The following is a 26,208-nucleotide window of genomic DNA, read 5'->3' as shown; positions in this document are numbered from 1 at the left end:
AAAATAGCTCTCACTCAACACACACACTCTCTCTTTCTCTCTCTCACTTTTTATTTTTAGTTAGAGAGAGAGAGAGAGAGATAAGGCCACAGTAGTGAAGCTTTCTTCAGTGCAGTGGAGGTCATGCTTACACCTGAGTTGCACACATAACAAAACAGCACACTATTCAAGTAAGCTGTTTTCCTGAACTATTTTATTTTGTATTTTCCCCCCAGAAATAAAAAGCTTTAAAGCAGGCCACAGTTATGTTTAGCAGAGCCTTTAGGTGATAGGCAGAAAAAGCTACCCTGTAGCTTCTCAGAATTGTATCAGCCCCCCTTTGCTTGCATATAGAGATTTTAGTAGAGAGACAGATTTTTAAAAGGGAATGTGGGGTTTTGAGCTTAATTTTTATCTTCATTTTTATGGGGGAAGCATCTATTGATAATTATTATTAAAGTAGAACCCAAAGAAGTGTCATCCTTTGATTCATTATATAAGCCATAATGAAATGAAACTTTTTAAATCTTAATTTTTGATTCTTAAATTTCTATTTTCAATTCTACTGATTTTATTCTTTTTTTTTTTTTTTCCTCCTCCAGGGTTATTGCTGAGCTTGGTGCCTGCACCATGAATCCACCGCTCCTGGAGGCCATTTTTTCCCCCCTTTTGTTGCCCTTGTTGTAGCTTCGTTGTGGTTATTATTATTATTGCCCTTGTTGACGCAATTCGTTGTTGGATAGCACAGAGAGAAATGGAGAGAGGAGGGGAAGACAGAGAAGGGGAGAGAAAGATAGACAACTGCAGACCTGCTTCACCACCTGTGAAGCGACTCCCCTGCAGGTGGGGAGCTGGAGGCTCGAACCGGGATCCTTACGCGGGTCCCTGCGCTTTGCGCCACATGCGCTTAACCCGCTGCGCCACCACCCGACCCCCTGATTTTATTCTTTTTTTGTCATTGGTTGAATTATTACCAGTTGTACAGAGCAGTACAATTTAGATATTATATCTAGTTAATTGGAAGCTTTTAGCTCTCTTTGGTCCACTGAATTTAGCATATGTCTTTTATGTTTGCTTATTTTTTTAATTTTGTTATTTAGGATTATTAAAGACAGATAAAACCAATTCTGTGGAATCTCTTCTGGAACTATTAACATCAGATTCTGAAGGAAGCTATGCAGGAGTGGGTAGTCCTCGAGACTTACAGTCCCCTGACTTCACAACAGCATTTCAGTTGAATAAGACTGAGGTTTGTGTTTATTAGTGTACTATCTTCTTAACTTTATTTCTTAACTCTAGACAGTTTATCTTATGCTCGTTAATTTTGTTTTTGTTCTTCAAAACAGTTTATAATAAAATATATCTATGATGTGATAATGAGCCACTTTTGTTACTACAATTTTAATCTTTGCAACTAAAGTATGTTGATACAAAATATAATGGTACTGTATAGATAGTGTAAATTACTTGAATTTATTTGATAAAATGCCAAACACCAGCTATTGTAAGATGAAAGTGATTTTGAAAGTTAATTTACTTTTCAAGTGTTTACCTAGAATTAGGCAATCTGATATAGTACTTTTTCTAATTTAGCACAATTGACTGTAAGCTATGGAATTCCTATTTTGGTCAACTGTAGAAAAGAACACTTCAGTCCGTAATTGTTCATCTACAGGCAGTCAAGATGACTTAACTTTTTAGTCAGTTTTTCCTCTCTCCCTCATCTCCCCCCCCCCCTCCTTTCTTTTCAGTGCACTGCCTAACTCTGGTTTATTTGGTGCTAGAAGTTAAACTTGGGGCCTGTGGTGCCAGGCATGAAAGTCTTTTTGCATAACCACTGTGCAGCCCTTAGTCATTTTTCTGTGGCCTAGAACTTCTAGAACTTAATGAGATGATGAGAAATCTACACTGTCTTCTTAGAGTCTTCTAAGAAGGCCTAAAAGGATTAACTTTTAAAACATACTTTTAAAATAATTTTGCATGTATGTATTTATGTATATTTTGGGTATTGACAGAAATTGAGAGGAGAGGGGGAGAAGAGATTAAGAGACACCTGTAGTACTGCTTCCCTGCTCATGAAGCTTCTACCCTGGCGGTGGGAACCAGGAGTTTTATCCTGGGTTCTTGTGCTCTCAGCTAATTGTGCCACTGTCCGGTCCCTGAGAGAGATAGGAGGAGCAGATTGTTATTCTGGCCAATGCGATCCTAGAGATTGGACACTTTGTCTTAAGCATTCAAATCCTATGCTGTTAAAGCATCACAGCATTCCTGGCTGTTGGGTTTTTTTTTCCCCATGTAGGAGTTAGATGTTTGCAGATAATTTGTATTGATAATATGGTTTCTAAGGCAAGTTAATCATAAAGGTTGGAGGAATGCTGAGGCTATCTGACAATAATAATAAAATAATTTATTCAACATGGTATGGAGTTAACTTTTTTTGTTCTTGTCATTGTCACTGGGCGTTCATAGCTCCAGGTCACCTTTTTCAAGTGGAGAGAGAGTGCAAATTACCACAGCATGGAGGCTCCCCCAGTGCAGTGGAGGCATGGCTTGAGCCTGAATTGAGAGCACGACAAAGCAGGCACACAGTTCTCATGAATGATTTGGTCTGCTGGGAGACACTATGTTAGTTAAATCCTTGACATATTGTAAAAGCAATAGTTTAGGGACTCTTATGAAGTACCATTTTGTTTGGTTTTAGTTTTCTGCAGAGTACTATAACCATATTAAAAGTCAATTATATTACATTTGCATCAAACTTGAATTTTGTAAAAGGCGGAAAGATTTATGCAATCTGGAGAAAAACCATCGTATATCCAAAATTGAATTTTGTTTCAGACATTAGCTTTCATATTTTGAACAAATTCTGTTTAGTAACATTTTTTTTGGTACTGGCATAAACAGAGATTTAATATGTAAGTTTGTTCCCTGAAAATTACTCCAAAGTAGCACTGGGGTTGTAATCACTAATGAGTTTGAAAATTGTCAACCAAACTGTTGAAAAATTGAATTGAAAGTGATAAATGATGGTGTCATTTTCCCCCCTTTAATATAGTGGATGTGTTAGCTACTATGATAGTTGTCTACTATTGATATACTTGGTTCTTTTTTTCCCCCAGAGTAAAGTTAAGCCACATGTTAATGGTGCACCGCCTACATATCCTAGGGAAGAGTTAAAACCATGGGAAAAATCACCAAAACTTAAAATATCTGCTCCACAACCCATTACCAGTAATAGATTGGACAGTACAAGCTCTTCCAATTGGTTTGCTAACTCTTTCAGGTATTATTTATTTATTTATTTATTTATCCTGTATCTGCTACCCTGAAACATACTCATTTTTAGTCATGTGAAAAATATTAATGAAGCACATTTTTAAAATGCTATGTTTTAAAAGATTTATTTTGTTACATGTGAGAGAGTATGTGACATACAACAGAGAGAGGGAGAGAGAAGCCAGCACACCACTTTGTTCCATGCAGTGCTGGGGATCACACTAGGAACCTCAGACACTCAATTCTGATGCTCCACTAACTGAGCTGTTTCTCTTGCCACAATAATTTTCCAGTACACACAAGATCATTGAAGTGCATACAAATAACTACTAGGCCTTTCCCCCAGCATCACTCAGATTGTCATTAGTGATCATAGTAAGTGCTGTAACATACAGTGACTTGATTAATACCTCTTTTTTTTTTTGGGGGGGGGGAGGGGAGTTGTGGCATAGAATATATTAGTTAAGATTCCCAGAGGCCAGAATAGAAAATGCCTTATTTGGGTGAGGGTCCATATTTGATCCCATACATCTTATGAGAGTGCTAAGGATACCACAAACGGAGAGATGTTTTTGTGTCTCTCCTTCCCATAAAAACAACCTAAAAACTCTTCATTAAAGAAGTCTTTATTTGTTATTTATGAACTTTTATCTTTTTCTTAGTCTTTCATCTTTTTTTAAGGAGTAGTTATGATCTCACAGAGTGCATTGATATTCACAGCTAATATTCAGAGGGTTTTTATTTAATGTCTATTTCTGGTGACCTTTATTTATTTACTTATTTATTGAATAGAGACAACCAGAAATCAAGAGGGAAGAAGGTAATAGAGAGGGAGAGAAAAAGAGACACCTGCAACACTGCTTAACCACTTGTGAAGATTTCCCCCTGCAGGTGGGGGACCCGAGGGTTCAAACCTAGGCCCTTGCACATTGTAACACTTGAGCTCAACCAGATGCAACACCACCTGGCCCCTATATTCCTATGTAGTACAAATCAGTCTTAAAACTGAAGAAATACATAAAATTAGGATGCTTATTGAACTGGTACTTCATCTTTATATGCCTTCTATGATGTATGAGAGGTTAAACTTGTTAGTTGACATATTTTTACCTGGACCATATGTGTAGTTATCTTGATGTAAGCTTTGTTTTGCACAGTTGGAACAAAGATTCTGATGTTTATATAAGTTTATATCATGTTAGGGTGGTCAAAAAGTTACTCCCAATTTCTTTTTGCCTTTTTTTTTTTTTCTCCTTTCTGCCTAAGTAAGAGAATTGTACCATTTTGGTGGAACACCTAGAAGTATCAGCTAATCACTGTTGGAATTTTTATTATCAGCTTAAGAGTAATTTTGGATAAAGTTAACAAAGTGGGTTGTCTCTTTGACTGAAGTGCTCATTGACAAAGTGCTTAGCAGTATGAGGTAAACATTCTCAATATTAACATCCACATAAAATTTCAATATCCTGAAGTACTGTCTAGTTGGAATTATTAGTGGAATTTATGTATTTTTTTTGTGGAAGTGGAGCCTCATATTTGTGTAATTTCACTACTTCAGGTTACATTATTATTATTACTACTACTACTACTACTACTATTAAGAGGGTAATAAATTCCAGCACATTTGTCTGTACACTTGTAGCGTTTCCAGGTTCTGCATTAACAGTTGTCTGCTACATACTTTTATTTACATATTGATACTGGTCACAACTGATGAAATAGAACTAGATCATATTAACAGTATCAATCTTACATATAATTTACAGTTTTGGTTTATTTTTCTTTGGGGTTGAACTTAATGGATAACTGAGTATGTTGTAAAGTAGCTTTTGTATGTCTTCTAGTCCTGTCAGCCCTCCTGCCATGGACCTGAGAACCATCATGCAAATTGAAGAAAATAAACAAAAATGTGGAGCTACACCAAAGACAAATTTGGGGTTGGTTAAAAAATTCTTAAAAAGGAAAAGACTGTTGAGTTATATTTCTGGCCTAAAGAACTGGAAAGACATACTGGAACTTTCCTATATATTTTTCTGCATTTGCTATTATAGTTAATTGTAAGCCCTTTTCTAGATAATTGAGGCTTACTACATCACTTTTTAAGTATTTGCTAAAGACTGAGTCGATAGACCAACCTGCCTCTAAAATGATAACTGTGTACTACTTCTGATGGACATGTATTTGTAGGAGGTTTCACTATTAAGTGATCATCAATAGTATCAATTGATATCACTGTTGAGACTTGTCTATTTTTGTTACTAATAAAATCACATCAAATTAATGTGAAGCTCTATAATTTACCTATAGCCACCATCATGTACAAATTAAGAATAATCAGTTTAATTATAAGTTGAATTTTTATAGGATCAAACTTGTTAGAAGCGGTAAACTCACTGGTGTAATTTAATTTAATTTCTAGCAAAATGACTCCTCATGGAGTGAAACTTTCTCAGAAGCAAAGAAAAATGATTGCAGTGACTACCAAAGAAAATTACTTTGGAATGAGTAGCATGGAGATGGCTTTAACCACTCCCTCAAACCCCCCCAAACCAGGGAATGCATGGTATGCTTTAATTTTTTTAAATTTTATTTTAATAAGAGATACAGAGAGAAGGAAAAAGATACCAGAACCCTGCTCAGCTTTGGTTTACGGTGGTGTTGGGTATTGAACCTGGGACCTTCGAACTTCAGCCATGAATGTCTTTGGTGTAATCATTATGTCAACTCCCCAACCCTGCTTTAAAAAAAATAATAATAATATTTATTTATTTATTTTCCCTTTTGTTGCCCTTGTTTTTTATTGTTGTAGTTATTGATGTCATTGTTGTTGGATAGGGCAGAGAGAAATGGAGAGGGGGGAAAACAGAGAGGGGGAGAGAAAGACACCTGCAGACCTGCTTCACACCTTGTGAAGCGACACCCTTGCAGGTGGGGAGCTGGGGGCTCAAACCGGGACCCTTACTCAGGTCCTTGTGCTTTGCACCACATGCGCTTAACCTGCTGAGCTATCACCCGACTCCCCCAATGCTACTTTCATTGTTGTTATGTATAGGTTTGTGTATTGGGTTTTAAGGAATTCTTGGTTTATGGGATCTCCCACCAGTGTTTCTAAAGATTTTTTTTTTTTTTCTAAATGATTGCCCCTTTTTTGTCTTTAGTAAAAAATTGGAACTTGGGGGAAAATGTTTTATTTGTTTTACCATGTATATCATGGTTTTCAAAACTTTTTGTTATGTAGGTATAATTTCTTGGTACTCTTTTGTTAAAAGTTATTTTTATAAGAAAATATGAAGGAATTTTATAAAAGCAGCTATCAGTATTTTGTTTGCCTAATTTCACTTCTCTAATTTTGCTTCCCTAATTTCCTTTCTTTATGTATTATGAATATTTGTGCATGGTTATAATCATTACTTTCCTTTGTCACTTTTTAAACAAGGCTGTTAACACTTTATTATGTAAATATTTTCCATTTGATTTTACTGATAGTGATATTATTAGTAGAAAAAACAGCAACGATGACATCAACAACAATAATAACTACAACAATAAAAACAAAAGGAAATAAATAAATAAATATTAAAAATCTTTTTAAAAAAAATTTAAAGGGGGGGGAGGAGAAGGCAAGGAAAAATGGCCACCAGGAGCAGTGGATTTGTTTGTGCAGTCCCCGGGCTTCAAAAAACAAAGGAAAAAGATGCTTGTTAGATAGGACAGAGAGAAATGGAGAGAGGAGGGGAAGACAGAGTGGGGGAGAGAAAGATACCTGCAGACCTGCTTCATCGCTTGTGAAGAGACTTCCCTGCAGGTGGGGAGCCAGGGGCTCGAACCCAGATCCTCACACAGGTCCTTGCGTTTTGTGCCCCATGCCCTTAACCTGCTGCACTACCACCCGATTCCCCTCTCCTTTTTTTTTTTTTTGCCACTAGGGTTCAATGGGGCTCAGTACTACCACTATGAATGCACGTTTCCCAGTGTTGCTTTTTTTTTTTTTAACTTTTTTTTTTCTTTTATTTGATAGGACAGAGAGAAATCAAGGGGCAGGAAGAGAGAGGAAAAGAGAAAGCTTTGTGCATCACCATCCACCCCTGCCCTTGTTCTTGATGGATAGATTGGGATATTATTTAAACATGATGGATATCATTTTTAAAATGTGCCCGTACTCACTTTCTTGCAGGGAAGTTTAATGTCATTTCAATTTCTAGTTTATTATGTAAGTTTTCCATCCCTTCTATTCTGGAGGCTTTCCTTGCCTTTTTCTGTTGCTTATAGTTTGAAACTGTATTACAGTGATATATATTGATAACAGTCTTTGATAAAATATTATACTGGATTCTTGTTCAGAAATAATATTTTTTTGAGTGGGGGCATCTTACGTATTATTACTTTGACATAGCCTCAGGATTCACCTTAGATGTTGATCTTCATGAATGTCTTTGACTTTCTTACTTTTGTTCCTCTGTTGCTTACATATTTATCTCCTTACTCTGCTTTCAAGAACACTTTCCTAACTTAATCTTTGCTGTTAGACAGGCATTTGTTTGCTAGTGTTCTGGAGACTGTCCAGAGTAAGGAGATAGAGAGAGAGAGAATGAATGAATGACATTGAGAATTTTGGGACTGCAGAAAGGGGAAACACTGTAATATTTGACCAGATATAATCAGCACTTTTTTTTCCTGAGAAATAATTTGATGACTATAAGGTCATTTTTTTTTTTTTTAAGATTTGTTTATTTTCATTATGAAAGAGGAAATGAGAGAAGATGAGAAGCGAGGGGAGCAGCTATGCATTGCTCAGTTCTGGCACAAGGTGGTGCTGGAGATTGAATCTGAGACCTTTTGAGCCATAGGCATATAAATAGGTGTTCTGACAGACTTGAGTTAAACAGGGTCAGAAAGTTTAGATAGAAACAAGTGATTAATAGATTTTTTTTGTATATATCCAGAACACCATACTAAGGATATTTATGTGAACAGTTGTAGTCACTTCATTCTGAAGTATTAAAAGTGAGAGGTATATGAGTGTTTATAAAATTAATCATGTATTCCCTTTTTATGACCTCTTAAAGCTATGTTTGGTATCTGAAGGATCTTTTAAAAATCATTTTTCCTAAGTTATATTAAATGTGTGTACTATATTTTATTTGCCTACATTAAACAGTGGACAGCTTATATATACAGTAAAATATAATGAAAATTTATAATGTATTCTATGTTTTTCTATGCAAAAATGCATCATGACTTTTTTTTTTTGACAACCCAATATAATATAGTAAAACTAATATAGTGAAGTATAATTTCTTTAGTTCTGGAGGTTTGTCCTCAGTATCCAGGGATCAGGAAACTTGTCATAAATTTCAGAAGGTGTAAGTGGTCCATGTTTTAATATCGAGGAATTTAGTAGATTCTTAGTCATTATTTAGCTGTTTGAATAATGAGCGCTTTATCATATTTATTAGCTATTTATATACCTGCCTTTGTGAAGTGTCTGTTTTCATGTTTTTTGCTTGCTTTTTGAAATTGCCTTTTTAAAGTCTAGATATAGGTTCTTTGTTACATATGTCTTACTGGTGTTTTTTCTTTTAATGTCTTCTCTAATGAGCAGAAGTGTTTGATTTTGGTTATATCTAATTTATCTGTTCTTTATTTGATGGGTATAACTGTTCAACTTCAAGAAATCTTTGCCACTAAATTATTAGGATACTTTTCTGGTTTAGTTTAGAATACTCATCCTTTACAATAAGCTTATGATTCATGCTGAGTATGAGATAAAAAGTTAAGTGGTATTTTTTCATCTCTAAATCATTAGTGTGGATACCTTTCCAACTAAATTGCTCTGGTAGCTTGGTTATTGAAAGTACAATGATTATATAAATTAAGTTCTATTTCTGACCTCTGTTCTCTTCCATTATTAGTTTATCTTTGTTATTATCACGTTGTCTTCATTAGATAATTACTTTAACTTCCAAGGTTGTGTTTCCTTTGGGAATACTTTAATAGGGGTTTTTGAATCCCGTGTAAGTTTTATAAACAGTATGGCTTTTTTTTTTTTTTGAGGGGGTTAATGCTTTACAGTGCAGTCATTGGCATATGCATGCAATTTCACTATGTAACAGGCACCCAAAGTTTTCTTCCCATCTCCCTCCCCTTCCTTCCCCAGAATCCTTTGCTTTGGTGCAATACTCCATGCTCAGTCCACTTTTCACTTTGTGCTCTCCCTCCCCATTCCTACTTTAAGTCCCACTAGTAAGTGAGATCATTTGATATTTGTCCTTCTCTTTTTGGCTTATCTCACTCAACATGATGTCCTCAAGAGGATGCAAAGGAGACAACCTTTTTAACAGCTGATATATATATAAAATTCCCTTTTTTGTCCTTCTTGTTTTATTGTTGTAGTTATTATTGATGCCATTGTTGTTGGATAGGACAGAGAGAAATGAAGAGAGGAGGGGAATACAGAGAGGAGGAGAGAAAGATAGACACCTACAGACCTACTTCACCGCTTGTGAAGTGACTCCCCTGCAGGTGGGGAGCCAGGGCTTGAACCGGGATCCTTAAGCCGGTCCTTACACTTTGCGCCACATGTGCTTAACCTGCTGCGCTACTGCCCGACTCCCTATATTTTTATATTTTTAACAGCTGAGTCGTATTCCATCATGTATATATATCACAGCTTTTAGCAATTCATCTGACATCTGGGTTACTTCCAGGTTCTGGTAATTACAAACTATGCTGCTATTAATATACACAGATCTCTTCTGATAGGTGTTTCTGTCTCCTTTGAGTAAATCCCAAGGAGAGGAATTACTGGGTCATAGAGGAGGTCCATTCCTAAGGTCTGAATAAGTTTACAAATTGCTTTCCACAATGGTTGGACCATTGTGTACTCCCACCAGCAGTGAAGAAGTGTCCCTTTTTCTTCATATCCCCTCCAACTTTTGTCATTTCTGTCCTTTACTGATGTATGGCATTCTCACAGGTGTGAAGTGGTATCTCAGTGTTGTCTTTATTTGCATTTCTCTGATGATCAGTGACTTTGAGCACCTTCCCATATATCTGCTGGCCCTCTGGATCTCTTCCTCAGGGACATGTCTGTCCCCATTTCCTGGCCCCATTTCCCAGTGAAGATGCTCTTGTTTTGTTTTGTTTATTTAACTGAGCTCTTTGTATTTTGGTTATTAGTCCTTTGTCTAATATGTGTTATGTAAAGATCTTCTCCCAGGCCCTTGGGTATTTTTCTGTTTGGGTGGTGATATTCTTGTTGTATAGAAGCTTTTCTCTTTCTTTCTTCCTTCCTTCCTTCTTCTTTTTTTCTTTTTTATTTCTTTATTGGGGATTAATGGTTTACAGTAGACAGTAAAATACAATGGTTTGTACATGCATAGCATTTCCCAGTTTTCCACATAACAATACAACCCCCACTAGGTCCTTCTCTGTCATCATGTTCCAGGACCTGAACCTTCCCCATATCCACCCTAGAGTCTTTTACTTTGGTGCAATACACCAACTCCAGTCCAAGTTCTGCTAAGTGATTTCCCTTCTGATCTTGTTTTTCAGCTTCTGCCTATGAGTGAGATCATCCCATATTCATCCTTTTTATAGAAGCTTTTCCTTGGCTTTCCATTTGTAAAATGTTGCCTGGAATAGAAGCCTTTCAGTTTGATGTAGTCCCATTGGTTTGTTTTCACTTTTACTTTCTTTGCTGTTGGATTTGAATCCTTGAAGGATTTTTTTTGAAGAACAGGTCATAAAGTGTCCTGCCAATGTTTGCTTCTATGTATTTGATAGTTTCTGGCCTAATGTCCATGTCCTTGATCCATTTGGAGTTGACTTTTGTATGTGGTGATAAGTGATGGTTCAATTTCATCTGTTTGTATGTTCAATCCAATTTTCCCAGCATTATTTGTTGAAAGACTCTCATTTTGAGAAAGTCAATTTCTATTGTAAAAAGGTCTAGTAGGACTCTGATGTATTTTAAGATTTGTTTATGGAAGAGAACCAGAACATCACTTAGACATACACAGTGATGGGGATTGAATTCAGGTCCTCCTGCTTGCCAGTCTTGTGCTTTTGCCACTGTGATACCTACCCAGAATTTCTCTTTCTTTCTTTCTTTCTTTCTTTCTTTCTTTCTTTCTTTCTTTCTTTCTTTCTCTCTCTCTCTCTCTCTCTCTCTTTCTTTCTTTCTTTCTTTCTTTCTTTCTTTCTCCCTTACTCCCTTACTCCCTTACTTCCTTTCTTTCCATCCCCCCCTTTCTTTCTTTTTTTTGTTGGTCATCATTGGGGCTTCTCTATTCCAGGCAACATTTTACAGATGGAAAGCCAAGGAAGCTTACTTCAGTGTTGTGGTAGATGGTCTCAAACCTGGGCCAAAATTGTACAAAGGCAAGAGTGTTACCAAGTGAGCTATCTTCTTGCCAACTTTAACTCAGATTATTTTTAAAATTTAATTAGTTGATTTATTTTAATTGTAACAAACACAGAAGCAGGGAGGGAGAGAGCTCTAGAGAGACAGAGACAGACACTCAGCCTGCACCATTACATGTGAAGCTTCGCCTCTGCAGATTGGGAGTGGGGGCTTGAATCTGAGTCCTTATAGAGGGTAATGTGTGTTCTCTACCAGGTAGGCCATAATTTTTCCTAACTATCCTTTTAAGTTCTGTGACATATTATGTATTGCTTTGAAATGAATTGTCCATAAGTAGTGGTTTTTTAAAATGAGCAGTATTGTCTCATGGTACCTTGGGTTAAAACCAGCATATGGCTTACCTGGGTTATCACTGTGACAAAGGTGTCTTTCATCCAATTTGAGAATTTTGGCCATTTCTCTTTAAATATTCATGTCTGGAATAGCTCTTGCTCTCTGCCTCTGGGATCCTAGGTACATTTGTGGTAGGACTTTTGGTATTATTTAATAAGTCATCATAAATGACTGCTTTTTCTTATCTTTTCTTCAGATTCAAAAATTACTATTGATATACCCTAAAGTATATCCCAATCTGTTGGGACATCTACCAAGTTAATGTTTTTAAATATTATATTGAACATTCTTAGACTTTTATTTTATAGTACCTTTTCCTCTACTGAGTTTGCTGATTCCTTTATTCTGAGTATGTTTTTGTTATTACCTACTGCAAAATTATGATAGCTATTTCTAATATTGCTTCTATTTTCAGTTTCTGTGTTATTTCTATCGTGGGCTCTGTAATGATTTTCTCTTATCACATAATTTTTTTATTAGTTTCAGTTAAAAGCAATCCATCATTGCACTGGAAACTGTAATTCTGTCATTATGAATTATAGGTATATGTTTTCTTTGTGTACTATTGTGACTTATAGCAGTGACATTTATTTGTTTGTTTGTTTGGTTTTTTACCAGAGTACTACACAGCTCTGGTTTATGATAGTGCTGGGGTTGAACTTGAGACTTTGGAGCCTCAGGCATGAGAGTCTCTGCATAACCATTATGCTATCTACCCATACTCTATAGCAATGACCTTTTAAAAAAAATTTTTTAACATGATCTCTATTGTGTTTTACAGGACTTCTTCTCTACAGTCAGCTTCATCCAAATCATTCCGGGATTTCTTAGTAGAAGAGAAGAAGTCTGTTACTGACCATAATTCAGGAGATCATGTCAGAAAAGTTTGTTTTAGAGGGATTGAAAATTCCCAGATGTTGAAAGTTGCAAGGTAATCAAATATTATTCATCTACCTTAAAGTGTTCTACAGTAGTTTTATATTCTGAGATTTTTTTTTAATTTGAGGCAGATTTCTATACATAATTTTACATTTAAATTTAATTAATTTTTTTTAAAAAAGAAAACATCGTTGAGATATATTTGGCTTATGGTAATTTGTATATATTTAAAATTAACATTTTGACATTAGAGAAACACCGACCTATGAAACTACTGCCACTTGCATACATACATAATTCAACATAGTGAATATTACGTTCTCAGTTTCATTTCATCCTTGTGTGTTTCTTCTATTCAATTCCCCTGCTTTTATTGAAGTAAACTAGCTTGTATATTCTAGAGTTGCATATCTATAGTATCATACCACACATGCTTATTATTTAATGTATATTATATTTTGTATTCATCTAGTGTAAATGAGTAGTTCATTTCATTTTATTGCTGATTAGTATTTCATTGTATATGACTATAAAGCAGTCTTATTTTCAGCTCTTCCTTGTTTTGTTTCTGACTTTTTGATACATTTTTAAAATACATTATGTTTTCTTACTTTTGTGTTCCCACTGGGGCCTCTCACCTGCATAATTCTTTTGCTTCTGGTGAACTTTTTTTTTTTTAAATTTTAGAAAGCGAGACCAATAAGAGACAGCATAGTACTACCCCACCATTTATAGAGTTTCCCTTCGATTCTGTTATTGATGCTTCATTGTGATGAGGCCTCAAATGAGGGTCCTCACATGAGGTATTCTAACAGTATGTAAAAAAAAAATACTTATTTGTTTTTATTGTGGGCCCTGGAACTTGCACAAACAGAATTCCAGTGCTTCAGAGCTGACTCTGTTAATCCTTTTATTTCTGGGGGTGGGGTAGGGGTGGCACACCACAAAGACTACTCTGTTGTTCATGTCACTGCCATGCAGTTGTGGTGCCTGAACCTGGGTCCTCATGCATGGCAAAGCATAAGTGCTCTGAATTGTTCAAAATGGAACATTCTTGGGGCACCATATAGGCTAATACTATAAGGAAAAACTGTATTTTCAATTTGTTGACTGTATGGATACTTTTCACCTTATTTCTGCTAATACAGCTTCTCTCAGAGATATCCATAGAGTATTTTTTGAAAACAAAAATGTAGGGGCCAGGTGGTGGCTTACCTAATAGAATGAACATGTTACCATGCATGATGAACCAGGCTTAAGCACTTGGTCCCCACCTATAGGGAGGGAGGCTCCGCAAGTGGTGGACCAATGCTATAGGTCTCCTCTCTCCTCCTCTCCCCTCCCCTCCCCTCCCCTCCCCTCCCCTCCCCTCCCCTCCCCTCTCCTCCCCTCCCCTCCCCTCTCCTCCCCTCCCCTCCCCTCCCCTCCCCTCTCCTCCGCTCCCCTCCCCCCTCCCCTCCTCTCTCCTCCCCTCCCGTCTCTCTAGAGAGAAAGATAGACACCTGCGGACATGCTTCACAACTTATGGAGTGACACACACACACACACACCCTGCAGATGGGAAGCGACTCAAACCATGACCAGTCCTTGCACTTCACAAAATGTGCGCTTAGCCTCCTGCTCTACTGCCGCCGTCCCCCCCCCCTTAACCTCTCTACCTCTCACCCTCTATCACAGGAAAAATGGCCAGTGAAAGTGGTGGTGGTGTCATGTAGATAGCAAACCTCCTCATAACCCTGGTGGCAAGGAAAAGAATATGATGTGTGTTGTGGTGTGTTGTGTTAGTTGGGGGGCTAGAGAGAAAACTCACCTGATAGCTTGCTTGCCTTGCTATACATGGCCCGTGTTCAAATCCCCTGCATAGTGTGTTGGAGTATGGGAGTAGTATTACAGCACTGAGAGAAGCTTTGGTGTTGTGTTGCTTCTCATTCTCTGTTTCTTTCTGAAAAAGTTATTCTGGTACCATAGATTGCACATAGGCAAAGCCTTGGAAATGCTTATAAAAACAGGCCTAAATTGATATTTTATATAGTTTTTTTAATCTTGTTTGAAATTAAAGTTTATATTCAATTCTAATATGTCAAGCAGAACATTATCCAGTAGAAAGTGAAAACTTTGAATATTTTTGCTTTCAGATTTACTTCATGAGTTTGATTTACATGACAGAGAAGCCAGGCACCCATTTAATACATGTGACGCTAAGGATTAGGCTGGGAGCCTCAGGCATGCAAGTCCTACACTCTCCAACTTAAGCTGTTTCCCCCAGCCTTTCACATTCTTTCTGTGCTTTTCTTTCATGAGCATATGTTCACTTTTCAGTCATACACTATGAAACTTAATATTGCCTGCCCATGTTTGTCCTCTGCTATAGTCTTACAGTCTTAGTGATCTCTGTCTTATTTCAATGTTCAGAAACATCTAAAACCATACTTAAAATTAAACTTAATGTTTCCCTCAGCTCATGAAAAGAAAATGAAACAAATGTCAACAAAAACACCAAACAGCTCATTCATCCTGAGTTTTTTTTCCCCTTGGTAAATTGCATTTTCACGTGTTTGGCATACCCATCTTCATTACAATAACCATTTTATCAAGACATGCCAGTTTTTTTTTATAAGGTTTAATTTGTTTTTATCTTTATTTATTTATTGGATATAGACAGCCAGAAATTGAGAAGGAAGGGGGTTACTGGAAGGGAGAGAGACACCTGCAGCCCTGTTTTCACCACTTGCAAAGCTTTCCCCCTTGCAGGTGGGGACCGGGGCCTCAAACCCGAGTCTTTGAACACTGTTAACATACACACTTAACAGGGTGCGACACTACCTGCCCCCCCCTTTTTTAATATTTAGTATTTCTTTAAACTTTTCCTTTCACCAGTGTTTTTGCTGACACTTTGCACTACTATGATTTCACTGCCCCTGGTAGACTCTTTTTTTAGCTAGAAAGTGATTGAGAGAGGAGAGAAGTAGCAAGCCCTGCTCTACCATTTGTGAAGCTTCTCCTTTGTATGCTGCTCTGATGGTGGCTGGGAGCTTGCGCCCAGGTCATGGTGCATGGTAATGGGCGTGGTCTACTGGTTGAGCTGACTCCTGACCTCCTCTAAATACTAAACGTTATCGTCACCACACCACCATCAGCTCATTCCTATAGTCACCTATGATCTTCTCCCTGGGAAGTCTCCTAACTTCTCTTGCTATAGTCTGTCTTCCAGTAATTGAGTCACTGTGTTGTTTTTAAAATGTAGGTTTTACTGCTTCTAGGTTAAAACTAGTACCTATCATCTGGTTCCTGCTAATCTATTTTATCTTTTAACATAATTCCCATTTTAGAGACCTTGTTTTCCTCTTGGTGTTTCAGATGCCATTCATTTTTTCTACTTACCTACCTTCTGATCAGTCGATTCTGAGTATCTCATTCTCTGCTCAGTCATACTGAAGAAGTCTGACTGCCTTGAGTAGGTCTGTTTTCTGTTATATGTTTCTTGCACTTAGTACACTTTTCACAGTCTCACATATTTTTGTTTATTTAATAATTGAGGGCACCAAGGCCTGAAACATTCCATTGCTCCTAGGCCATCTTTTTTCATTATTTTATTTTGGATAAAGAGAAGAGAGAGATAAAGAGAGGGAGAGATGCTATAGCTCTATTCCACTCTCTGGTGCTTCCCCAGTACTGTATAGCTCTCTGGGGATGCCGCATACAGTAAGACTTGTACTCTACCAGATAAGCTACTTCCTGGTTACAAAACTTGAAAATAGTGTGATTTTTTTTTTTTTAACACTTTCTAGTACACAAGTATTTTAATAAATAAATTCAGTTGTGTGTCTTATGAAAGCAAAGATCAGTTTCTTGGTTCATCATAGTATCACCAACACAATGCTTACTAGTATGTATTAAGTACTTTGCCAACATTTCATAAATGAGTAGATGAAGAAATGAAATGTCTGTTTTGCCTCATTTCAAATGACATGTGTTTCCAACTTAGATGTTATGTTGTATGCCTTAAATGTATATAGATCTTCAAGTATATGAGCACATTCTAAATATATACTACTTTGAATGTTTCACTCAGCCAAATGTCATGGAACTCTTGAAAATATTAAAGATCTGGTTTCACAGTTTATCACTAGAGTGTGCTGTAACATCAGGGCTCTTAATTATGAAAAGTGGTGTGTGCTTTCATTACAGTTTTGGAAGTTTTAGAGGAGTTTAAACTAATAAACCACCTATAGCAAGGTGTTTGATAAGTGACAGTTATATTTTAAGTAGCTGTGTATTATCATCTAACTATGGACAAAACTTGGATCTCATATTTAATTTAGTCATAGAGAATATATAATCGAAAGTATAGGACACCTGATGAATGCACAGTATTGTGCTGGTTTCTTTGAGTCTATATAAATGTATAGTACACACACTCAATCTTTTTAAAAATAATTAGTAGTGATTTAATACTGATTTACAAAATTATGAGATAGGGGTATAATTCCACACCATTCCCATCAGCAGAGTTCTGTGCTCCCATTCATTGTATCAGGAACTGCAATAGTTCTCCTTTTTTTCCCTCTTTTCTCACCGGGTCTTGATGGAATTGGAGTTCAGAGCCCGATGAACATCTTCCCCTAACATTTCTTCCCCTCTGGGAATATGGACCAGAATTCTTTTGGGGCTGCAAAGTTGGGGTTCTGGTTTCTGTGATTGCTTCTTAGTTGGTCATGGACATTGGCAGGCCTATCCATAACCCTAACTTGTTTCTTTCCCTAGTGGGGTGGGGATCTGGAGAGGTAAGGCTCAGGTACATGTTGGTGAGGTCCTTTCGCCCAGTTGTAAGTATGTTTACTAGTAAGTCTGATAATGACACATAGAAGTCAAATGATAGGACAAAAATGAAGTTATACTGTGATAGTAGTAAAGAGATCACAAATGAATAAATTGTCAAAGTGACAAAAAAAAGAAGATAGCTAGTGTTGATTCAGTGGATGTGGCACATTTCTTGTACAAATGAGGCTTGGGTTTGATCCCCAGTTCTCAATGTGAGAGCGGTGTTTTGCTCTTAATTACTTTAATAAAAAAGAGCACAAAGCAATATATGATTAAGTGCCACATGAGCTGTTGAAAGAAGATAAAAACATGATATGGGCTATGCTATGGAAAAAAATAATGAGTTATAGACATTTGATCATTATATTTATGGATATGTGGTTATTAATAGAAAAGTATTAATTTGAATGCTATAGACTTTTGGTTATAGGATAGGAAGTTTTTCTTTATCCTTTCCTAGGAAAATGTTTTATAAGACAGTTGTCTCAGGTTCAATTTCACATCTCTGCAGAGTATGTGCTATCATATCTCTTTCTGCACCTCACCTACCATCAAGAGTCCCATCTCCTTCCACCATAGACTGTTAATACAAGGTGGGAATTCCATTTCACCCTGTCTCCCTCCCCTCTTTCCCCTTAAGGTTTTTTTATGCATCCTTATTTTAATTATAAAACAAGAATAGAGAAATCCAAAAATGACATTGTTACCTATGAATGTTTTGTTTCTCAGAGAAAACAGCAGTTGTGTAATTTCTGTCTGCTAATTGTTATTTGAGTTTTTTTCATTTTCATGTGTGTCTGTTTTATCCTTTTTCACTTATTTAAAAAAAAAAAACCTCATGTAATTCTGGGGAGAAAATTATCTTCAAGGGACCAGGTGATGGCACACCTGGTTAAGCGCACATGTTACAATGTGCAAGGAACCAGGTTTGATTCCCCTGGTCACTACTTGCAGGGAGAAAGCTACGCAAGTGGTGAGGCAGTGCTGCAGGTCTCTCCCTCTCTGTCTCCCCTACCCTCTCGATTTCTAGCTGCCTTTGTCCAATAAATAAAGATAATAAAAATAATATGAAAAAAATAAAATGTCATCTAATGTTTCTAATTATTAAGAAAAATTACGTGTGGGACAACATTATATGTTTATGCCAGCTTAAATACTATATGGAACTCTGTTGAGACAGATATAAAATTCTTTGGAAGTCAAATATATGAGTAAAATATAATTTAGTTCTCTTGAAGTCGAAAATTGTTCTTCAGTTTGAACAGAAATCTTTGGAAGAATATGTTATCAGACCTTTTTATGCTGCTTTTATATTCATAAGGCTATGTTTCATAAGACTGCCTGTAATAATGTTATTCCTGGAGGCCAGATGGTTGTTCATCTGTTAGAACACACGTGTCACCTTGCATAGATTTATGGGCTCCAGCCTCTGAATACACTTGGGAGTACCTGCATAGGGGAAATGTGACAGGTGATGCTACAGTGCTGTACTATCTCTTTCTACATCTCATCCTCTTTCTTTAAAAAGAAACAAACATGGGGGTCAGGCAGTAGCGCAGCAGGTTAAGCGCACATGGTGCAAAGCACAAGGACCCGTGTAAGGATCCTGGTTCGAGCCCCCAGCTCCCCACCTGCAGGGGAGTTGCTTCATAGGCGGTGAAGCAGGTCTGCAGGTGTCTGCCTTTATCTCCCCCTCTGTCTTCCCTTCCTCTCTCCATTTCTCTCTGTCCTATCCAACAACAACATCAGTAGCAACAATAATAATAACCACCACAACAGTAAAAACAACCAGAGTAACAAAAGGGAAAAAATGGCCTCCAGGAGCAGTGGATTTGTGGTGCAGGCACTGAGCCCCAGCAATAACCCTGGAGGCAAAAAAGAAAAAAAAGAAACAAACATAATTTATGTCCTTTGGCCTTATTTGTATATAGCTGTGCCACTGGTTGCTTCTGTTCTCCCTGGTCTAAGCTTTTGAGAGAGTGAGTATGTCAAAGACCCAGCTTATGGTTTGTGCATTAAAACGTTTGGGACATTCAATCAATTTTTCCCCCTCTCATATTAATTAAATAGTGATTTATATGACTACATATTAATAGGAGTGTACATAAACACCATTCCCCCCCTCCCCCACTGAAGCCGAACTTCTGCCCTCGATGCAGAGATTTTTACTTTGGTGCCCTTCTCCAAATTCAGTCAAAACCTGCTTTGAGTTTACCTTTCTGTTGTCCTTTCTCAACTTCTGTCTATGAGTGGGATCATCTCATACTCATCTTTATCTTTCTGACTTAGCTCACTTAACAAAATTCCTTCTAGCTCCATCCAAGATGGGTCAGAGAAGGTGAGTTCATTGTTCTTCATAGCTATGTAGTATTCCATTGTGTATATATGCCACAGCTTTCTCAGTCATTCATCTGTTGTTGGGCACCTGGGTTGTTTCCAGGTTTTAGCTGTTACAAATTGTGCTACTATGAACATAGGTGTACATCTTTTTGGTTGGGCATTATGAAGTCCTTGGGGTATATCCCTAGGAGAGAAATTACTGGGTCATATGGAAGGTCCATGTCTAGCCTTGGACCTTGCCCTCAACTTGGATCAACAATGGTAGAGAATGTTCCATCATCTGAAGGGAGGATGGACAACATACTCTATACTCTACCCAAGGAAGATGGGTCCTGAAATCGGGGCAGCTTTCTACTCATGACCACAGAATGTGAGCTCAGATCTACAGGGAGTTCACATAGGCTCTTAATCTGAATATGGGGCCCGGATCAGATCAAATCAGTGGGATTTATAGTCAACAATATTTATAAACCTTTCCCATATTTGGCAGCTACTCTCTTCCCTGATGCAGCTTTCTGGTCCTTTTCCCAGCCATGACACCATCTCCCCAGACAATAACTTGGATCCACCTGCATATCATATTTCAAGCTCGGGAAAAAGAAAAACAAACAAACAAAAAAATTAGTATAGTCACAGGCCCTTTAGAATAGAACTAAAATAGGCTTACTAACTGCTATCTACCAAACAGAGACCCCCCCCCCCAACTCTTCATCTGCACTATTCCAGCCTTTAGATTCATGATTAGTCAACAACTTGTTTGGCTTTATATGTTAACTCTCTTTTTAGCCACCAGGTTCCAGATGCTACCATGATGCCAACTTGACTTACCTGGACAGATGACCCCACCAATGTGTCCTGGAGCCCCATTTCCCTAGACCCCTGCCCCACTAGGGAAAGAGACAGGCTGAGAGTATAGATTGACCTGCAAATGCCCATGTTCAGCGGGGAAGCAATTAAAGAAGCCAGACCTTCCACCTTCAGCACCCCATAATGATCCTGGGCCCATATTCCCAGAGTAATAAAGAATAGGAAAGCTATCTGGAGGGGATGTGATACAGAGTTCTTGTGGTGGGAATTGTGTGGAGTTGTACCACTCTTTTTTTTCCCCCCTTTTAAAAATTTTATTTGTAAAAAGGAAACATTGACAAAACCGTAGGATAAGAGGGGTATAACTCCACACAATTCCCACCACCAGAACTCCGTATCCTATCCCTTCCCCTGATAGCCTTCCCATTCCCTAACTCTCTGGGAGTATGGACTCAAGGTCATTGTGGGATGCAGAAGATGGAAGGTCTGGCTTCTGTAATAGTTTCCCCGCTGAACATGGGCGTCGACAGGTTGATCGACACACCCGGCCTGTCTCTCTCTTTCCCTAGTGGGCTTTAGGGAACAGGGCATATTGATGGGATTGTCTGTCCAGGAAAGTCTGGTCGGCGGCATGCTAGCATCTGGAACCTGGTGGCTGAAAAGAGGGTTAACATACAAAGCCAAACAAATTATCCTATTTTGTCAATGTTTCCTTTTTATAAATATATACAAATAAAATAAAAAATAAAAAGAAACAAAGGAGTTCATTGGAAACCATGGCATCATATAGCCAGCCATGTAACCCCAGCAGTAACCCCCATGGCAAAAATAAAATAATAATAAGAAGAAACTTGTTTCTGTGTTGCAAGTATTTACAACTGTTCTTGCAAAATGTAATATTTTTTGATAGTTCTTTAGTCATAGTTCTCTTTAACAGTTTTGCTTCATTTTGATAGACTTCAAATTAAATTTATAATTTAGGAGTTTATACATTGAATATTATGAAAGAGATTTGAGTGTTAGTCTCGCACTTACAATAACCCTCTGAATCTTTACAAACCTTAATCATACATGAAAATAGGATAGTAATGTCTATCATTTAGATTATTTTTAAGACCTACACTAGACAGTGTATATAAAGATACTTTATTAGCCAAAACCTGGAAGCAACCCAGGTGTCCAACAACAGATAAGTGGCTGAGCAAGTTGTGGTATATATACACAACGGAATACTACTCAGCTGTAAAAAATGGTGACTTCACCGTTTTCAGCCGATCTTGAATGGAGCTTGAAAAAGTCATATTAAGTGAAATAAGTCAGAAACAGAAGGATAAATATGGGATGATCTCACTCTCAGGTAGAAGTTGAAAAATAAGATCAGAAAAGAAAATACAAGTAGAACCTGGAATAGAATTGGTGTATCACACCAAAGTAAAAGACTCTGGGGTGGGTGGGTGGAGAGAATACAGATCCAAGAAGGATGGCAGAGGACCTGGTGGGGTTTGTTTTGTTATATGGGAACCTGGGGAATGTTATGCATGTACAAACTATTGTATTTACTGTTGAATGTAAAACATTAATTCCCCAATAAAGAAATTTTTTAAAAAGATGCTTTATGAATTCTAATGTTATATGAAAATGTCATATTTCAGTACTGATGGCTTAGTTTAACCTAGTGCAAGATACTTAACATCTAATGTTCAATTCTGGTAGCCAGTTTTATAGCGTCTTTGAAGTGAGATTTAATAGCTGCTTATTAGTTATTAATTAGTATTTGGTTCCACCATTGTTTTTGCATTTCTTTATCAGGACAGAACTCGGGTTCAAACCCACCCGCAGAGGAAAAGCTACACAAATCATGAAGCAATACCGGAAGTCTTTTTCTCTCCTCTCCCTCTTCCTTCTCAATTTCTCTCTTGTCTCTATCCAAATACATAAATAGGTTGAAAGTGTCAAGACTCTTTACTTGACACCTCAATTTCAGGATGACTTCTGAACCCTGCGTAAGTCAGTATTTGTGTTTGTGCTTATGTTTTACTTTAATGTTCTTGGAGGACTTTAGTTTTCTAGCCTTGAATTAACTTTAAAACTTTTCCAGGAACTGAACCAATGGATTCTTCATTTAGTCTCTAAGGTAGTTAACTAACTGTTTTACCAGAATGAAGATTCTTTCTCTTCCACAGCATCATTCTCAGATTATCATAATTTCCCTCTCTCTTTTTTTTCTTTTTACCAGAGCACTGCTCAGCTCTGGCTTATGGTGGTGGGGAGATTGAATCTGGGACTTTGGAGCCTCCGGCATGAGAGTTTGTTTGAATAACCATTATGCTATCTACCCCTCATAATTTCTTAACCATTTTTTTCCCCTCCAGCTTTCTAGTTCATATCCTTGGCTTCATTTCTTCCCCAGCTGGAAGTCTTTTATTTCACATTGGAAACTTCTTTTATCTTCGATGCATAGGTCAGGTGTTAAGCAAATTTCATATGTTAGAACTCAATACTAGTATCATATAACAATTTGTTTTTTATTTATAAAAAGGAAAGATTGACAAAACTATAGGATAAGAGGGGTATAACTCCACACAGTTCTTAGCACCAGAACTCCATATCCCTTCCCCTCCCCTGATAGCTTCCCTATTCTTTAGCCCTCTGGGTATGGACCCAGGGTCATTATGGGATGCAGAAGGTAGAAGGTCTGGCTTCTGTAATTGCTTCCCTGCTGAACATGGGCATTGGCAGGTCGATCCATAGTCCCAGCCTGTTTCTCTCTTTCTCTAGTGGGGCTATAGGGAAGCAGGACTCCAGGACACATTGGTGGGGTCATTTGTCCAGAGAAGCTGATTGATATCATGGTAGCATCTAGAGCCTGGTGGCTGAAAAGAGAGTTAACATATAAAGCCAGACGAGTTATTTTTACATTTTACTTTCACCATTTTGAATTTCAGTACCTACATCTAGAAGAAAAATATCTGTAATTCAAATGAATAAGGAGCTTTTAAAATATGCAGCTTTTATTTTATAGCATACTTGAAGTTCTTGACTTTCTATTAACCATTCTTCAATTACTTGTTTGCATAACTAACTGTATTCCTGACCTGATCAGGTAGACACTGAGACAGAAAGATGAAAAAATTCTTGTACCTTTAAAAACGAATCAGATAAGACAGACTTCTAATTAATGCTACATTGTGTGACACTCTGTAACCTTAGTTTAAATGCTTAAGACCAGAGTACTAATATTTGGGCCAGTACTTAAAGAATGACCAGATTTTGGTGGGATGTATTCTATACTAGTGGCAGTAGTAGAAATAAAGCCAATTTGTGAAAATAGGAAACACAAAATGAGAAAATGGCCAGGGTACGAGTTTTGTTTCTTATCTAACCAATTTGTTAATTAGACCGATTATATAATACTCCTTGAGTCTTAGTTTCTTTGCATAATGGAAATAATATAACATTCTTCACAGAGCATTGCAAAGATTAAATAAGAATTGAAAATACTTAAATAAATTTGTCTTTCTGTATGTTTTGTCTGAGTATTTTAGTTTTCAGTGAATTTCATTGTGCGTGGACCTGTTTAATTTTAGGTTTTGTTTTCCCTTTTATCTCTTCCATGCCTTTAACCCTATTATTCTGTTACTAAAGTGAGCAGCCTACCTTTGCTTATCCTATGCAGATCTTTTCTGTGAATTTGTAAACTAAGACCACATCCCACTACCATCTGCCTTCATTTATTGTGATTTCCTTAATTAAACCAGTAACTTTGCTCTCACTCCTCCTTTATATTGTGTAAGTTTCTGAGAATCCAGAGTACTTTGAACTGAATGGTATAGATCATCAATTATATTACTCTAATTCCAATTTTATCATTATTTATTTATTATTGGATAGGGACAGAGAAATTGAAAGGGGAGGGAGAAAGACAGGAGACGCCTGTAGCCCTGCTTCATCACTCATGAAGTTTTTCTCTTGCAGGTGGGGTCTGGGGGCTTGACACTAAGTTCTTGTGTACTGTAATGTGTGTGCTTAGCTAGGTAAATAAATAAATTTTTAAATCTTTGTGCCATACATTTTTCGAGTTGATGGAACTGTGTTTTAATTAGCCTGAGGTTTAATACCATAGTGCTGACACATATCCAATAAGTGTACATAAGTGGATCAGGAAGTCAAAATTTTAGGCCTTGTTTATTCACTCTCTGACATTATATTGTTAAAGCCTGCTGTGCATAGGTTTGCACATTATTGAAAGAAGGTGTTGGGCCAATCTAGATGATCTCTGGGTACTTTTCTAGCTCTTAAAGTTTTATCATTAGTCTCTGAATTATCTTTGTTAATTTCTTTCTCTAACGAGTGTTTCAGAGTCCCCTCATCATGCTTCCCATTGTCTTCATTAGGCCCTCTCAAGTGACCAAATCTTTGATGCTTATAGTCCTTATCAAATCAATAGACTTCCATTAGGAAGTTTGATCTCTTTTCCTTTTTTTTTTTTTTTTAACCAGAGAACTACTCAGTTTGATGGTGGTATGGGGGATTGAACCTGGGACTTTGGATCCTTAGGCATGAGAGACAGTCTCTTTGCATAAACATTATGCTATCTACTCCCCCATATATTATTTATTTATTTATTTAAGATATTTTTTACCTTGTTCATATGTTGTTCCCTCCTATTTTGTAAGCTCTTAGAAGGTAGAGATCATGCTGTGTATTTCTGTCTATACATAACATCATTATTTTTTTTTTAATTTCTTTATTAAGGAAGTAATGTTTTACATTTGACAGTAAATACAATAGTTTGTACATGCATAACATTTCTCAGTTTTCCATATAACAATACAACCCCCACTAGGTCCTTTATCATCCTTCTTGGACCTGTATCCTCCCCCCACTCAGCCTCCCCCTCCCCACCTACCCCAGAGTCTTACTTTGCTGCAATATGCCAATTCCAGTTCAGGTTCTACTTGTTTTCTCTTCTGATCTTGTTTTTCAACTTCTGCATGAAAGTGAGATCATCCCATATTCATCCTACAACATCAAGTTATTTACTAGTAAGTTTTCCACAAAACTTGACTGCTAATTATCTAGTTAAGATACATTTTGAAACCTGATGCTAATTCCTTTACTGACTTGTAATATTTATTTTATGAGAGTGAAGCTAGTGCATTACCCTCTCATATAGGATAACAAGAATCAACTCGGGACCTCACATAGTCAGGGCATGTGCTCTGACTGACAAACCACATCTCTGACTGGTAATTTGCAAATTTTCTTCAACAAAGATTTTCAGTATGAATTTCTCAATTTCTTAGTATATGTGCTGCCGAAGCAAGCACAAATTTTTCAATTTCTTA

General features: G+C 37.1%; 1 protein-coding gene across 3 annotated transcripts in view; it reads left to right on the top strand.

Annotated features, from left to right (window-relative positions):
- The window catches only part of IBTK (inhibitor of Bruton tyrosine kinase), an 81,327-nt gene that overhangs the window by 51,001 nt on the left and 4,118 nt on the right, over nt 1–26,208 (top strand). For 2 of the 3 annotated variants that reach the window (XM_016191454.2, XM_060205428.1), the window contains exons 22-26: nt 1,080–1,228; nt 3,099–3,262; nt 5,100–5,192; nt 5,675–5,818; nt 12,795–12,944. In XM_016191454.2, coding sequence (XP_016046940.1) covers nt 1,080–1,228; nt 3,099–3,262; nt 5,100–5,192; nt 5,675–5,818; nt 12,795–12,944 — 700 coding nt within the window. Of the gene's footprint in view, nt 1–1,079; nt 1,229–3,098; nt 3,263–4,521; nt 4,679–5,099; nt 5,193–5,674; nt 5,819–12,794; nt 12,945–26,208 lie in introns of those variants that run through there. The other variant, XR_009553667.1, reaches the window with a different exon arrangement.

This window comes from Erinaceus europaeus, chromosome 13 (assembly GCF_950295315.1).
Source record: "Erinaceus europaeus chromosome 13, mEriEur2.1, whole genome shotgun sequence".
Classification (NCBI taxonomy): domain Eukaryota; kingdom Metazoa; phylum Chordata; class Mammalia; order Eulipotyphla; family Erinaceidae; genus Erinaceus; species Erinaceus europaeus.
Note: the sequence above shows the minus strand (reverse complement) of the source record. Positions and strands in the feature narration are given on the sequence as shown.